Source organism: Anser brachyrhynchus (genome assembly GCF_964034855.1).
Source record: "Anser brachyrhynchus genome assembly, chromosome: 1".
NCBI classification, from domain to species: Eukaryota; Metazoa; Chordata; class Aves; order Anseriformes; family Anatidae; genus Anser; species Anser brachyrhynchus.
Window position 1 is genome coordinate 67,494,390 of NC_137694.1, and position 15,184 is coordinate 67,509,573.

General features: G+C 39.7%; 1 protein-coding gene across 4 annotated transcripts in view; it reads left to right on the top strand.

Moving 5' to 3' along the window:
* Positions 1–15,184, top strand: part of PTPRO (protein tyrosine phosphatase receptor type O) — a 156,004-nt gene that overhangs the window by 27,348 nt on the left and 113,472 nt on the right. Inside the window, exon 1 of one of the 4 annotated variants that reach the window (XM_080562125.1) lies at positions 13,728–13,808. The exons of the other annotated variants lie outside the window; for them this stretch is intronic. Coding sequence (XP_080418251.1) covers positions 13,734–13,808 — 75 coding nt within the window. The 5' untranslated portion in view covers positions 13,728–13,733. Of the gene's footprint in view, positions 1–13,727; positions 13,809–15,184 lie in introns of those variants that run through there. 4 annotated transcript variants of the gene reach the window in all.

Consider the following 15,184-nt stretch of genomic DNA (forward strand, 5'->3'; position numbering starts at 1 on the left):
GATTTCACAAGAGGTAATGCTGTAGCTTTTTAATATGCAATCAGTCTAATTCAAGGTCATGTGACATAATGATTTTTCTTATCTTCCTCCAGCTATTCTCTCTGTTTTGTAATTACCTACTGCTTCTTCAGGCACTGGAAATAAGATCACACTTCTAACAAATGTTGGGAAATTTGGGGCTTTTCTTAATAGACTGTAGTAAGACACTTCTGTTAATAGTACCTGGTAATCTGAAAATGCTCTTTTTTAGCTTTTTTAGAAATGGACTTTAAAAGCTTCTAAACAGTCTCCATTTCAATCAGTTGGGCTTCATCTAAAAAAATCTTGTTAGATAAGACTGGCTTTTAACTGGAATTGTCATTTTGGTTTTCATTTGTGAAGCAAGGAGGCTCACTGGCCATCCCACTTGATATCAAAATTACCTTTCTTGCTATCCAAACACAACGGTCTTCAGATTTTGGATGACAGAAGCATTAGCTTCTCATTTTCTCACTTCTAACACCTCATTACAGAGGATGCAAAAGATGCATGGATTCTGTTTTTTATCCACCTGAATCACTCAGTTCAGTTGTGGGATTTCTCTTCCACTTTCTGGTTAATTTCTGGAGGTCACTACTTATTGCAGGGAAGCTGTTTAGTTCTGGTCTGCTGTTCAGCTTAGCAAAGAGTCTGGCAGCTCCTTTACCAGACAATGGGACTGTTCTGAATTAAATGTAAGGATGATGTAGAGCCAAAAATCCTTTAGAAGACTGAACCAGAAACTGGAAAGCAGCACAAGGCAGAAGGATGGAAAAAGAGTGGAGTTTGATCTGTACTCTTGAATGATGACATGGTAGATTATATAATAGCCTAAGGCTATCCATATGGAAACCGCATGCTGCATGTTGTCTTTGTCAATAGCTTTCTCATTTCCGTTGTTAGCTAGGATGTGATGTTTCCCTGATATTTCAGCTGTACAGTGGAGGATTAAAACCATTTTGGAAATGATTTCTAAGACAGAGGGATGTGCAACGTCCATCTTTCAAAGTAGTCTGGTACTATTCTGTTCTACTTGATCATCTATCTTCGACAGCTCAAGTAAGTGCTCTTCAGAGAAGGCTCTGTCAGGACCAAACAGTATGGCAAAAGTACTTTCTCCACTCTACCTTTACCAATTTTCCAGTTCTTTCTATTCAGAGAGTGAACTGGATATTCACCTATCAGAAACTATGGAGTTTTCACTGATTGTCTCAGTATTGCAAATATTACACATTCAAAAAAAAAAAAGGCAAATCTGAATGCTGCTTGAAAGGAAGAGTTAGATGAAGTAGAAAGAAATGCCTTACAGAACAGAAATCAGCTAAAAAAAAAAGTGGCTTAATTCAGTAACCAATTGCCCGAAGCTGGTTTTAACTGTGAAGAGGTTTGTCAGTTCAGCTTAGAATAAAACCATTTTTTCAAAAAGACAGAATGGTTTAGGCTTCAAGGGTGAGGAGAGAGCTGTAAGACTGTAGCAAACCAACACATTTACACTGCACTGTGTAGCAGGAAGCAGTCAGAATAGCATTCCTCATTTATCTGCATGCCAGGCCATGATACTCACTACAGTTTTCAAAGTTTATGGGAAATAAGTCCTCAGATCTCATTGCAATTCAATTGGAGCTGGCTGTCTAATTTCCTCCCCAAGTATCTCATTTTATATGAAGCATGCTGCCACAAATGGCCAAAAGCAGCATCCCTCAGGTAACAGCACTGTGTGAGGTGCTCTGTGCTCAGAAGTGCACCCTAAGAGCAACTGTGGCTTAAACTGACAGTACCAACAGGGATGTGACAACAAGGCTGTATTATTATTTAAGGTTGTCATTTTAATAGTAATTTCCACAAAACAAAATTTTGTGAGGGAGAGAGTAATATTTTGCATAGGAAAGGGAAAACCACTGAATGAAAATGCTAAATTCCCATCAACCCTTCAGCTGTGAAAAGACATATTAGAAGCTTCAAAGTTCTCTGTTATTGTATATGAATTTGCATAAATCTCGCATCCCAGAAATGAAAATACCAAATGCCGTAAGCCAGAAAATACTTTCAGTGTATTTCTGACTTTACTGTAACAAAAAAGCACTGGAAATCTCAAGGAGACGAGAGTGTGGTCTTCTGGGACTCTACTCTGATTTCCCTTAGAAGTTGTAGCACATAGGCGTAAAATGGCTCCATATGAAATGTTTCATGCAGTAATACAAAAACTGGTGACAGAGATATCTCCAACCCGTAGTCCTATGATGTAGATTAGAATTACCCAACATTCAGAAGCAAACTTGCCTTTTTCCATGCGTTAGTTCATATGCTCTATGACCTTAACTTTCATACTTCAGTGACCAGAGACTCACATTCTCTTTACACCATAGTTGGGTATTCTCTTGACTTACACCCATTTCCTCTATTTCAGTCCACTAAATGGCCTTTAACTTCTTGTGAAGGCCAGGAATATGAACGTAATTGCAATAAAATATCATTTTTCAAAATTTGCTTTTTTATTTCCATTAAATCTTGCAGTAACTGCTAAGAAGAAGAGATCATAAATATTACTGGGCACTTTTAATTACAGTAAAGTGCAATTCTAAGTAATATTATGCTTTCCTTATCTAGACTCATGCTGAATATTCCTGACATATAGTATAATATTGAGCCCTGTCAATATAGTATTATCTGAAATCGTATACCAATTGAAGCCAAATCATGTTTGCTTTCAAATCCAGGTAGTCCTATCAACATCAATATCAGGTAAGTGAAAGGAATGTGACATTTGCTTTTTTGGGCATGAAGTGAACAATGCAAATTGCTATAATTTACAGCTTATAAATATTCACAAGGAAAAGCTTAGAATCTGTGACACAAGTGAAAACTGTGTTGTTTGTTTTGTTGATTTTATTTATTTATTTATTTATTTATATGACACTCTGGGAAAATTCAGTTAAAGTAAGACTCAAAAATCAGAACTGCAAAATTGGTTTTATCAGTGATTTGTCTCCAAGGCAGTGTGGCATCTATTCGTATTCTTTGGGTCAGAGCCTGGTGTTTATGTATTAACTTGACTTGTGTTTAAACTGCTAAAGTGACAAGCTTGGACTCCTGTTTTACTGACCCAGTTCTCTCATTAGAAAATCTTCCCCTGCAGAGTGAGCAATGAGGCTGTGGCAGGGTAAGCCCCATGCTCAGCTCCTTAGATGTGTGATTAGAATTAGGATTTTTTTTTTTTTGCATACCTTCATTTTCAAGCCACTTATGATGTGATTCTTTTTTCTGCTTCTCTGCTATGTGCGTTTATCCATAGACTGACTTATTTCTTGGCATTACCAGTACTTACCTGCTGCTTCACAGACTGATTTCTCATGCACAAAAACAGAATAAAGCTTGGCAGAGTTTTGAGCGAAAGGTAAGCAGGTAGCTAGAAATTAGCAGTTACATGCCTACCCTGGGCTATGAGAAAGGCAAGGAGGAAGTAATTGCTAAGAAAGACTGTTACTCTGCTCCTTGCAACCCCACTCACTCACTCAGTGTTGCTGGGGTGTTTCATTAAAATGACTTGTTCTTCGTTAAATCCTGGCTTTCAGCAGTGACGTGCATAGAGTCCTGGAGGTAGGTACAACTTTAGGAATCGCTGGCATAGCTGACTATGAGTCATAACAAGATGATGTGCACATGAGAAACATTTCTCATCTATTGGCAATCATTACATCTCAGTGAAATCAGCAGACTAGCAAGAGGTTTGACTTACAAGAGGGATGGGCTGAAAGAAAACTACTCTTAGATATGCTGGAAAATAGGCCAGCCTTGGCACTATCGTTTGTTTTCATACTCCTTTTACATTACATGGGACTGGCCATATCTACCATAATTTTCAAGTGTAGGTCCAAACTGTTTTTGAGTTCAGTTTTGTTTAACATGTTTATTTGTTTATGCAGAAGCACAAGGATAGGAGGGGTCTGGGCTGAGCTCTTGTGCTCACCCAAAGCAGACAGCTAAAGCCATCCCATGCCAGAGCCTGAGCCACAGTTGCCACCCTCGTGGTATGGGCAAAGTGGCCCATAAATAGGGGTGCAAGTGAGGAGAAGCACTGTCTTTCGAAGGAGTTTTTTGTCTGGAATATGAGGTTTGACTCCCCTCGTCTGTGTGAAAGGGAACCTTACTTTTCCTCTTCTTCCTCTCAGTCACTCCCGATCTTCCCCTACCAGACAGGGGCAAGTCAGGAAGACTGTATTCAGAGCCACTGACATGTCTGGCAGGCATTTATCCAGTTCCAAATAGCAGGATGTTTAATATGTTAAATGTAAATGTTGTCTGCTCTCCTTTATGCCCTCAAAAATCAGTGTTATGGGCTTAAAGATAATATTTTAGCTCACGTCCCCATTGGCAAAAAATAACTGGGGAATTTCTTAGGGGAAAGGGTACAAAAAAGGTACTTCAGAAGGGAAACTGAATCTTCATGCTAGTCCTAATCCAAAACCCAGTGAAGTAAATGGGAGCTCTTTACTGACTTCACTGTATTCAGCCAGGATGCGTAAGAGCATTTGTGTACATGCGGAAGCACAAAAGGAGGTGAGCAATCTGTTTGTGTCAGCTTTGCTGCTACTGAAGATACATATGTAGCTTTTTTTTTTTTTTTTAACAAGGGTATACACCCTGGGGGTGGCAAAAAGAGAGAGAAAGAAAAAAAAGTATTTTATCTGGAAATCTTTGTTATGGGTTCATTCTCTTGCTCATTAAAAAACCCACTGAAATGTGAAGATTTTCAGCCATCTCATTTCATTTATCTGTGCGCATCCGGACTCCACGCTGAGGTCATTAGTATCTCAGGTGTATTACCTCACCACACTGTGTGTTGCTATGGAAATAGCTCCAAGCATCTTCAGAGCCTTGGCTGTGTACTGCACATACATCTTGGAAAGAAAGGCTGCATACAAGGGAGCAAGCTTTAATTTTAAAATATAGTGATACAAATTTAAATATTTACAGGATTTCGAATTCTTTACCTGCATGTAAATTCACCAACACTTGGTGGGGATTTTACATGAACATGTTTCCATCTGGCTTGCTGATTTTTGTCCCTTCCTTTGGCCTGAAAGTGCCAATAAAGAAAATGTGGCCTATAAAGAAAATACTAATTGTATAAAGAAAAGAATGTTTTTTCTTCTGTCTTTCAGATCCCTGTACTTTCTTAAGGGTTTATCACAGTGATATATCTATATAAACACTTCATCTAATACACTACTGTATTTAATAACAGATCAAGCTGCAGGTAGCGTCACATTCTCTCTGAATTTACTGTTTTGACTTATTGTCTTCATACTGTATTGGTAATTATCAGCTGGATTCAACATAGTTATTCATCCAGACTGTTTTGCACCTTTAGTCTAAAGCGCTTCAAGACCTTTATACAAGTTAAGACTGAATTAATCTGCTTTTGCCTCTCTGAGGTAATGCAGAAGAACTGTCACCATGTTCAATTTGTTCCAGCTGTAGGCTGTTCCTGACTCTGTAGTCTAACACAAGCACCCCTGGCTTAAAGAAGAGTGGAGCATTTTATGTGTATACCTGAGTATGTGTTGTGCCCTCAGAATGGCTAGGAAGGGTGGCAGACCAGGGTGGTTGGTGGTGTTGGCTGCCACGTGTCCCTTGGAGTTTTATTTGCAATTGGATTCAAAAGAAAGGTAGTTGTGAGGGCCAAACTCTACTTTCTTGAAAGTGGAAATGCTCTCCTTCCTTTCACAAGCTTCAAGGCTGCTGACATAAAACGGTTTTGTTTTTTTTCCTTTCCGCTCCTCACTTTAACTATGAAATCACATTCTTCCAGTTTGAAGCTTTAACTCAGCAATGAAAGTTTCAGTTGTTTTTACTAGAGCAGAATAGCCACCTCTTATCCATAGGAAGGAAGCTAAGGCATCAGCAGAAGCATCTTCTCTGTAGGAGAGGTGTGGAGCTTGTCTGTGACCTGTGTACTGTCTTTGGCTTTCTCTTCTCACTAAAATTTTGAAGCCCTTTATTTTTGCTCTAGAATGGGTTTCAGAAAATCCCAGGCAATGCCATGAGCAAGATATATGCAGCTTCTGGTTGGTACAATCCTCTAGGGACCTGCCAGCAGCTATCTAATAAATTCTGTAATCCTGACTCCCAGACTCAAGAGTGTGGGCTGGATTGTGCTTCCACCTACTCCTCAAAATCTGATCATTTCCAATGGGGTTGGATTGGATAGGTGTAACAGACAGATGAATTTCATCCATGCAACATGACGGACCTTGCAAGGCTCTGGTGTGAAACCTGTGTTTGTGTGAAACCATGGGTGAGTTGAATTAGTATGACAGACATTTTCCTGCATGGCTCTTCATATAGGTAATTGGCCCATCTAAGTCAGCAGGCTGGCTCAAGCATCATCTGTGCAGCCTGATATGGTATAAAAGCCCACAGAGCACAGGATTGTTTGATAACGTAGCAGGCAGGGTGGGAGAGCTCATTGAATTTCTCTCTAGCTCTTGCCTATGATAGACTTAAGCTTTGAAGCCATGCAATTTTTTTTATTACCTCATGCTCTTTTCCCCCTCTTCATGCACCGAATGCACATATGCTTTTACACAATTCTCTTAGGCATAGTTGGCTAGGAGAGGGGTGTTAAGGATGAAGGGGCAGCAGTAACACAGAATATCTCTGCTCTGCAACATCCAAGATCTTGCTGTTATCCAAGCATATATTTTATGTTTGTACTTAAAAGAGAAGTCTTTTTCAATCTTTAAGATTCCCTAGAGAAGGGAATGCTGTTTTTTTGTTATTTTATTATTGCCTTCTTTCATTCATCATTTTTAAGATGTGCAGTAATGGAACTCTAGGTGAGATTGCCTGATGGTAGCTGGCTGTGCTCCGCTGACTTTGAAGAGTCTCTGCCAAGTTACACCTAATATAATCAGGCCAATTTTGGAAGGAATTCTGCAAACAAATTACCATGGAGTGAGATGTCAGAGTTTGTGAGGATATATAATTTGCGCCTAATATTTAGCAACGAAATTTGGCTTGGTATTTGGTGTTGTTGCTGGGCAGGGTATCTGGTATGATGGAAATTTATACCAACTTTAGAAAGTTTAAGAAATGTACTTTTGAATTAATTCTGGTGGCTGCTACCTTCATTTCCTGATCTTGTCAGTGGGAGGCAGAGTTTTTACAGGGAACGTAAATAAAAGGCATTGGTATCATGCTTATTGTGGTTGATGATGCTATACACAGCACCAAAGGACAGTTAACCCACCACCCTCCAAAAAAAAGAAAAACTAAATGAGAAAGGACAGTCTTTGCTCCCCAAAATGCTGATTGTAAAGCCCTTTGTTATAGACCAGAACAATGCATTAAAAGGAATTCCTTCTATAAGGAATCATACCCTCCCTGGGCCATGTCACACTGCCGGGTTCTTCTGGTGAATGAAAGAGACAGGCAGCGATGGAGGGGAGACTTGCCAGGATGGAATAACTGCATTCATTTGTTGATGAAACCCTGTTTAGGAAGAAATCAGCATGAGTTTGGCTCTAAAGTTTGTGAGCACCAGGGCATCATGACTTCTTCCACGAACTTTTGTGTTGATGTAGAAACCTGCAACTCTGGCAAATAAAACTTTTTTTTTTTTTTTGAGGGTATGGCAGGGAGATGCTGACTATTGCAAGTACCACTAATATTGATTAATAGCAATGATGGAGACATGGAGCACAGGCAAAAAAGACCATCTCCTAGCACCTTTACCTTTGCAGTTATTTCATTGAGCTTTAAAGGATTATAGTGAGTACCTAGAGGACGCTGTTGTGCCAAGGTCCTGCTGGTAGTATTGCCAGTGAAACTGCACCATTGTAGTAAATGGTGGGCGATCCTTTTCAGCAAAAATCTCTTGCACAGACAGGCTCTATTTACAGAGATTATAGAAAAAAATACATTTAGAACAGACTAGAATGAGAAAGGTTTGCCACCAAGAATTTGTGAAGCCCGTGTATTAGTGGTTTTACTGACAAAGACATTAAGAAGTGACAACTGACTTTGGGCAAATTAATTTTGGATCTTCAAATGGAGATGATTTTAAAGCTAGCAACACACAAGGATTAAGCACTGAACACATTATAATGATGTGGACATCTATTACTCTTCTGTTCATGTCTGCAGCTTACTATGTGCTTGCCACTTTCTAGTCATACTGGTGTATCCCACGCAAATCCGTACCTGAGAAAAGCTATGTGTAAGAGAGAGAAAATAACAGAATGAATATGCTGTCTCCAATGTCAAATGTCTCGGAAATTGATCCATCTGATTCTATTTTTATTCTATGTTTAAAATGTGTTATATTTACTTACAGAGCTATACTGTATTTCTCTTCTTTTTGACACAGAAGGAAAGCCAAGGTCTAAAAAAAGAGTTTAATGAATGGGGGGGAAAATCTCCCTTCTTCCCTAGCACTGTAAATTCCAATTACAGCAGTGTAGGCAGTTCAAGTGCTTGAACCTTTTTTGTTTCTTTTTTTCCTTCAGCTGCCAGTTTTGCAGTTTTTTGTTTATACTCACTAGAGATAAAAAAATGCATACATTTTTAAGTACTTGGTATAAAATTCTCATGTATCAGTTCCAATCCCATTTTTTTTACATCAAAATTTTCACTGAAGGCATGAGGACAAAGAAGACCTCAGAATCAGGCCCATAGCCAGAAATATGTGAGAACTTAAAAGCCAAGCAGAATAATTGGATCTCTGCTAACAAACTGACAGTAACTGTCATAGATAATCAGATTAACATGGCAGAAAGCCCTGACAACAGGGACAAAGTAATGTTCATTTCTCACCCACAGGAAACTTTGAATTTAACAAGCCAAAGAACAGGCTAGCTGTGCATAATGTCATTATCAAAGCCAAAGAGATGTTCGTTGTCACACCTATACCTATTTCTTCAATGTTTTGAAGAAATTGAACAACTAAATGTGCTTTCAGAAGGCCCTCGTTATTGGTGCTTTGTGCCTATCCTGATTCCACCCTGTATGCCTTCTGCCTGCTCACTTGCAGTTTTACAAAGGAGCCCATGCACCCCAATTGCAGACAGAGCTGGATGGCAGTGAAAGATGACAGCCACGTTAGCCCATTCTTAGAGCAGCATATGCTGAATTAACTGTAAAAATGAACAAGTGTTTAATCAGTATTTTTAGCAGGTCTGTGTGTGCTGGAGAAGCACTCTCACAGAGCTGTTGTCTGCTGATAAGATACGTATGCAAAAGACTTGCATGACCTATTTGATTGTGACTTTCATAGTCAAAATTGAGATATGCTAAGAAAGAAAAAAAGGGTAAAAGAAAGAAAAGTGGTAGAAAGACAAGCATAAGCCTGTTTCTAAATCTTCCTTCTTTAAATATCCTATATAGTGATAGCAAAATCCTAATTCTCAAAATGTGCATTTGGAGGCTTTTAATGTGTGAAGAGACTTCTTTTTAAGCCTGGGCTTTGTGGAAACCTGCGTTCAGTTTCATCAAATTGCATCTGTTGTCTTAGGCGAATCACTTTAATCTTCAACTGCTTTAAATCTTTATAGTGTAGTCCAGATAGATTAAGTTTACTGCAGCTATCCAAATTATCAATGGCGTAAACCCTCCAGGAAAAGCCTCCTTTGATCTTGCGGTAAGAAGAGTCCTACTGAAGCTAATGAGACTGAACACGCAGGATAAGTGCTGGTGTAGGTATAATAAAGCTACCACAGAGGCTGGAGGGAGAGTAGTTCTCTCTGCATCTAGGTTGCATTTGTTGCTGGAGGAAAGCTGCAAATCCAAGTGGATCTAGGTTTGTGTCTCTGAAATTTCAGCGCATTTTTGCCAGGCTACTTATGAAGACATCGCTCTTGCCCTGCATTCCTTGTGAGCATGTAGGCCATCCTCCTTGGTGACCCAGCTATGAGTAATTACCTCTCCTCCACATGGTTTAATTCTGCTGGTATTTTACATGGCAAAGCTGTGTTGAGCTTCCTCTTGCTGAAATTAAATGTGCCTTGTGGTTTCCTCCTCCAAAAGGGCCGATCCTGCACGGTGTAACCTGTCCTCCCCCCTGAGAAGGGCCAGCTGCTGCTCCGAGTGATACCTCCCAGCTGATTTGCCTGTTGTTGTGCTGGATCCAAAAATGCGTTGTGTGAAACCTGTGGCCTGTGCTGGGCAGGAGGTCAGATGAGAGGGTCAGAGTGCCTCTACAATAACCCATCCATGCGGCCCTTGCACCAAGGCGTTTGGGATCGTCCAGACTGATGCTGGAATTCCACATAATAAAGATGATTCCTGCAAAATGGCAGTTGGGGTGGAGAGCATTCGCTGTATTCGTGAAGTTGCAGGCTGTTGTCAGCTGTATTCGTTTTGCTAGCTCTGTTGTCAGTCTGTCTACATGATTTTGATTTTTGAACATTTGTAAAGAGCTGCTTTTCTTCCATTTGTTGTGCTTAATTTATATTTCACCAGAGCGCCGTAAGACTGCAGTAGTAGTCCTGTTAGTAGGTAGTAGTGTTGCTTAGTGTTGCTACACTAAGCATATGGCCATATCCTTTCATTATAGTTAGGCATGCTGTTCAAAAACAATCCCTGAGACCAAAAATGTTGTGATATAATTTTATTTTCTAGTTTCTCTATACCATTACTCTTACAGCACCTTAGAATAATTTGAACTTGAAGGGATCTCTGGATGTCATTAGGTCCAAGCCCCCACTCAGGGCAGGGCATAGTAACTTGTGGAAATAATGAATATTTGGTTAAATATCAGAAACGCAACTTTGAGGATGTTCTTTAACTATTCTTCTCAGCCCTGGGTTTCTTTCAGTAATCTCAGTCATATTGTTTATAGTAAAATACCTAAAGCTATTTTATTATCATTGTGGTTTAACCTGGCAGAGAGCTAAACACCACACACCCATTTGTTCACTCCCCCACCCGTGGGATAGGGGAGGGAATAAAAATAAATAAATAAAAAGAAGTAAAACGATAAAACTTGTGGGTTGAGATAAAGACAGTTTAATAGGACAGAAAAAGAAGGGAAAATAATAATAATATACACACAAAACAAATGATGCACAATACGATTGCTCACCATCCACCAAATGATGCAGTCCCCAGGCAGGGGCCACAATTGCCCCCCCCCCCCCCCCCCCCACCTTGGCCAAATCTCCCAGTTTTTATTTGCATGATACCACATGGTATGGGACATCCCTTTGGTAAGCTGGGTCAGCTGTCCTGGCTGTGTTCCTTCCCAGCTTCTGGTGCATCCCCAGCCTCCTCACTGGCAGGGCAGCACAAGAAGCAGAAAAATCCTTGGCTCTGTGTAAGCACTGCTCTGTAACAACTAAAACATCAGTGTGTTATCAGCATTATTTTTCTTCTAAATCTAAAACATGATATGTACCAGCCACTATGAAGAAAAGTAGCTCTATCCCAGCTGAAACTAGGACAATTATCTAAGTCCTTTTATATTGTTTACTACTTTGCTCAGCTAACTCTTACTTTTTCCACCTTTTGTTCTTTTTTTTTTTTTTTTAATAATCAAACTCCTTTATGGAAAGGACTACTTTGTACAACATCAAGTGCATTGGAATCCTGGTTGTGGTTACATTATAATAGCAATAATCATCAAACAAGATGACACCACCACATCTAGAGAGGTGTTTCACAAAGATACTAGATACTAATTTTCTATGGCAGGGCTGTAGTACAGGGTGTCCAGTGTCAGTCAGAAAATGTTCTTTCTTGAAGCAATGAACTTTGATAATATATTAGTCACAACTGTCTTCTGTACATGAAAGAAAATTAATGTTAATCATTGTCGTGAATAATGACCCCAGGAAGGATCTTATGGAAGCAAATGTATGCTATTTTGTCATCTTCAATAATAGTCATATTTGCCTCAATAACAAAATAGCACAAAATAAGTCTGCTCTTAGGTGCTTGTTTACTACCCATCAGTGGTTCATTACTTTGTTGTGGTTGTCTTATGTGCAAAAGTATTTATATACCATATTGGATCCGTATGCTGAATACTTAAATGAAAAAGTGGGCGCCATGACAACTACAAGGAGTTTATCAGGGTGAGGTAAAGCCCCCTTTAAACATGTACAGGTTCCAACAAACTTTTTTTAATAAGAAAGCTTTTGTAATTGCAATTTTTGCTGGCAAGTGATCTGTTCCTTTGCAAATAGGGTTGCCTCTAGGAATTGCTCTGTGGACCACGCATCTTTTGCTCTAGGCTTGTCTTGTGTGAAGGTCACTAAGCTCAAACAAGGAGTCATAGTATCGATGCTGCTTCCTCTGTTTGACCCAATATGTTCCAGAATCGGCAGAAATTCAGTTATCAGAGACCTGTGGGATGACCCTCATATTCAGAAGTTCAGCTAGCATGGTTGCTATGTTGATATGTCCTATACAATAGCATAAAGGTTTGCAGAATAAATTGACAATGCCAAAGGTTTGAAAATACCCTTTTAAGCAATCCTACCCAATACCACAGGCTGAAGGCTTACAGTTAAGGGCTGTGAGCTATTTTGATTTTTTTTAAATAGTATGGATTGTTAATGCAGTATGTCAAAAGTTGTGCAGGCTTTTGTTTTGATAAAGTTTTACTTCTGTACTCTGAAATTACTTCTGCTTTGGACTTGTGTGTAGCACAGGTCAGAACTAGCTGGGGTTGGACCTTATAAGGCTATGCCTGCAGCAGAAAAAATGTTTTAAATAAATAATTTAAAAAAATCATATGTAATCCTTTTGTGGTTTCAGATTTTGGATGATTCTTACATGCATGCAGTTTAGGTACTTAAATGGGTGAACATGTGCTGACTGTTGTTCAAACATACATACAGAGGTTCGTTCTGCCTCAGAGACCTACCTAGGCAAAGTCAGGCTGCTTGATCAGCAGTATTACAGCTGCAGGTGGTTGAAGACAGAGTGATGCAGTGATAGGTGCTGACAGTGTTAAGCAGATGTGCACCATAGTTTAACTATTGGATGCAGTGGGAGAACAGCGTATGTCACCAACATGAATATCTATTACCATAAAATCTGAGAACAAGAGAGGATAGCAAAACAAAACCAAAAGCAAGGAATACATAGAACCAGTATGTGAATGTCGTTTTTTTTTTTTTTTCCCTTTATTTTCCTTTATTATTTTATTTTTATTTTACTTATTTTATTTATTTAAGAGTCAAAGACTTGATAGAATGCTTCATCTTTCTTCCTACACAGACAGCTGTGTGTGGACATGCCTCAAATTTAGCTTTATTTTAAAAATCTTTTCTTCAGCTAGCTTTTTGTACCTTAATCAGAACTCTACAGAGGCACGTATCAATTTCAAGGAGACTTTCACTAGAAAACTTGACTGGGTGCCAAAAGAAATGTGTAGTTTTAAAGATAGACTGATTCTGGAAGAGGGCAGCATTTTAAAGATCCAAGCATTCAGCTGGGATGTGCAACCCTCAGGTCCTCTGCCTGTTTCAGCAGGCTGCCACTTTACAGAGAAACACCCTAAATAACTAATAATTTCAGGATGGCTTTCTCTAGCCTTTCAGGTCGGAGCTGCCACAATCTGTGTACACAATATTAATTGCACTAAAGTTAGAATGAATGATTTTGTAGCCTGGGGATCAAACTTATTTTCTGGGATGCTGTGAGCAGAGGGACAGAAACACTGATTTCCCACCACTCAGAAAGTGCACAGAAAGTAATGTCTCCAGCAGATGAAACATATGGAAACTACTCCAAAATACCAAGTTCAACTGCAGTTAAAGTGGAGCAGAACAGGAACTTGTCAGGTATGAATGTCTTACCTTCCTATCTCTTTTCCTTTCTTTTAATCTGATTTTTCCTCCTTTTCCTGCTCACCTCCCATCCTGTGTTTCTTGTCTTCCATGGAAAACTACAAGTTCTGCTTCATCTCAGTGAAGAACAGGGAAAAAGTAATCCCAATTCTTTTCTGCAAGATGAAAAAACAATGTCCCATAACTTCTATTCATGTTTGAGATCTCCTTATGAAGGGCCACGAAGATGATCAAGGGGCTGGAGCGCCTCCTCTATAAAGAAAGGCTGAGAGAGCTGGGGATGTTCAGCCTGGAGAAGAGAAGATTCCAGGGAGATCTCATTGCAACCTTTCAGAACATAAATGGGGCTTGCAGGAGAGATGGAGAGTGACATTTCAGATGGGCAGATAGTGATAGGAAAGGGGGAATGGTTTCAAAATGAAAGAGGGGAGATTTAGATTCATTATTAGGAGAAAATGCTTCACTCAGAGGGTGGTGAGGCGCTGGCACAGGTTGCCCAGAGAAGCTGTGGCTGTCCCATCCCTGGAGATGTTCAAGGCCAGGCTGGATGGGGCACTGGGCAACCTGATCTAGTGGGTGGCACCCCTGCCTATGGCAGGGGAGTTGAAACTTGATGGTCTTTAAGGTCTCTTCCAACCCAAACCCTTCTGTGATTCTATGATATGTTTGAGTCAGACTGGCAAAAAATAAAGAACATATTTAGAAATTAAAACAGATTGTAATTGGTACTCCCACAAGATGCAATAATCTTTAAATGCTGCCAAGCAGTGCTTAGCAAGGTGAGAAATTCTTTCCTAACACTTGTGGATGAAAAACTAAGGAAATAATTCTTTGTGTGATGCTTGTGAAAATGTCCACTAGGATCAGTAAGAGTGGAGGGAGCACGAGGGAAGAAAAAGAGCACAGAAGAAAAATAACCTTGTAGAAAGGAAGATATGATTATGCCTCTTAGCAGTGTCAGTGCTGGCTTAATAAGCAGGTGTAGGACCTGGCTTGTGAGTGGTTAGTACAGACACAGTATTTGCTTTGTAGCAAGTCTGATTTCTTACCGATGACTGATTAATGCTCCCACTCTCTTTGCAGAGGTGGAAGCAGCTGCACAATCCTCCACCAGCAGAGATGGATGAAAAGTAGGAAATGGGTTTCAGGGAAAAGAACTGCAGAAAGAGTGAATTATTAAATCAGCAAACTTTTGTATAAGGTGGTAGTTTCAGTTTCTCCTTTGGTGCTTGCTAGAGCAGTGCTAGGAAAGCGGCCTCCTTTCGCCCTCCCACAATATTCCCTACTTGTTTTCCACCTACCTACACCCCTATGCCATTCTGTGCCCATATTTTCATTTTTTGTGGGACTTGTGAGATTGAAGAAGTGTC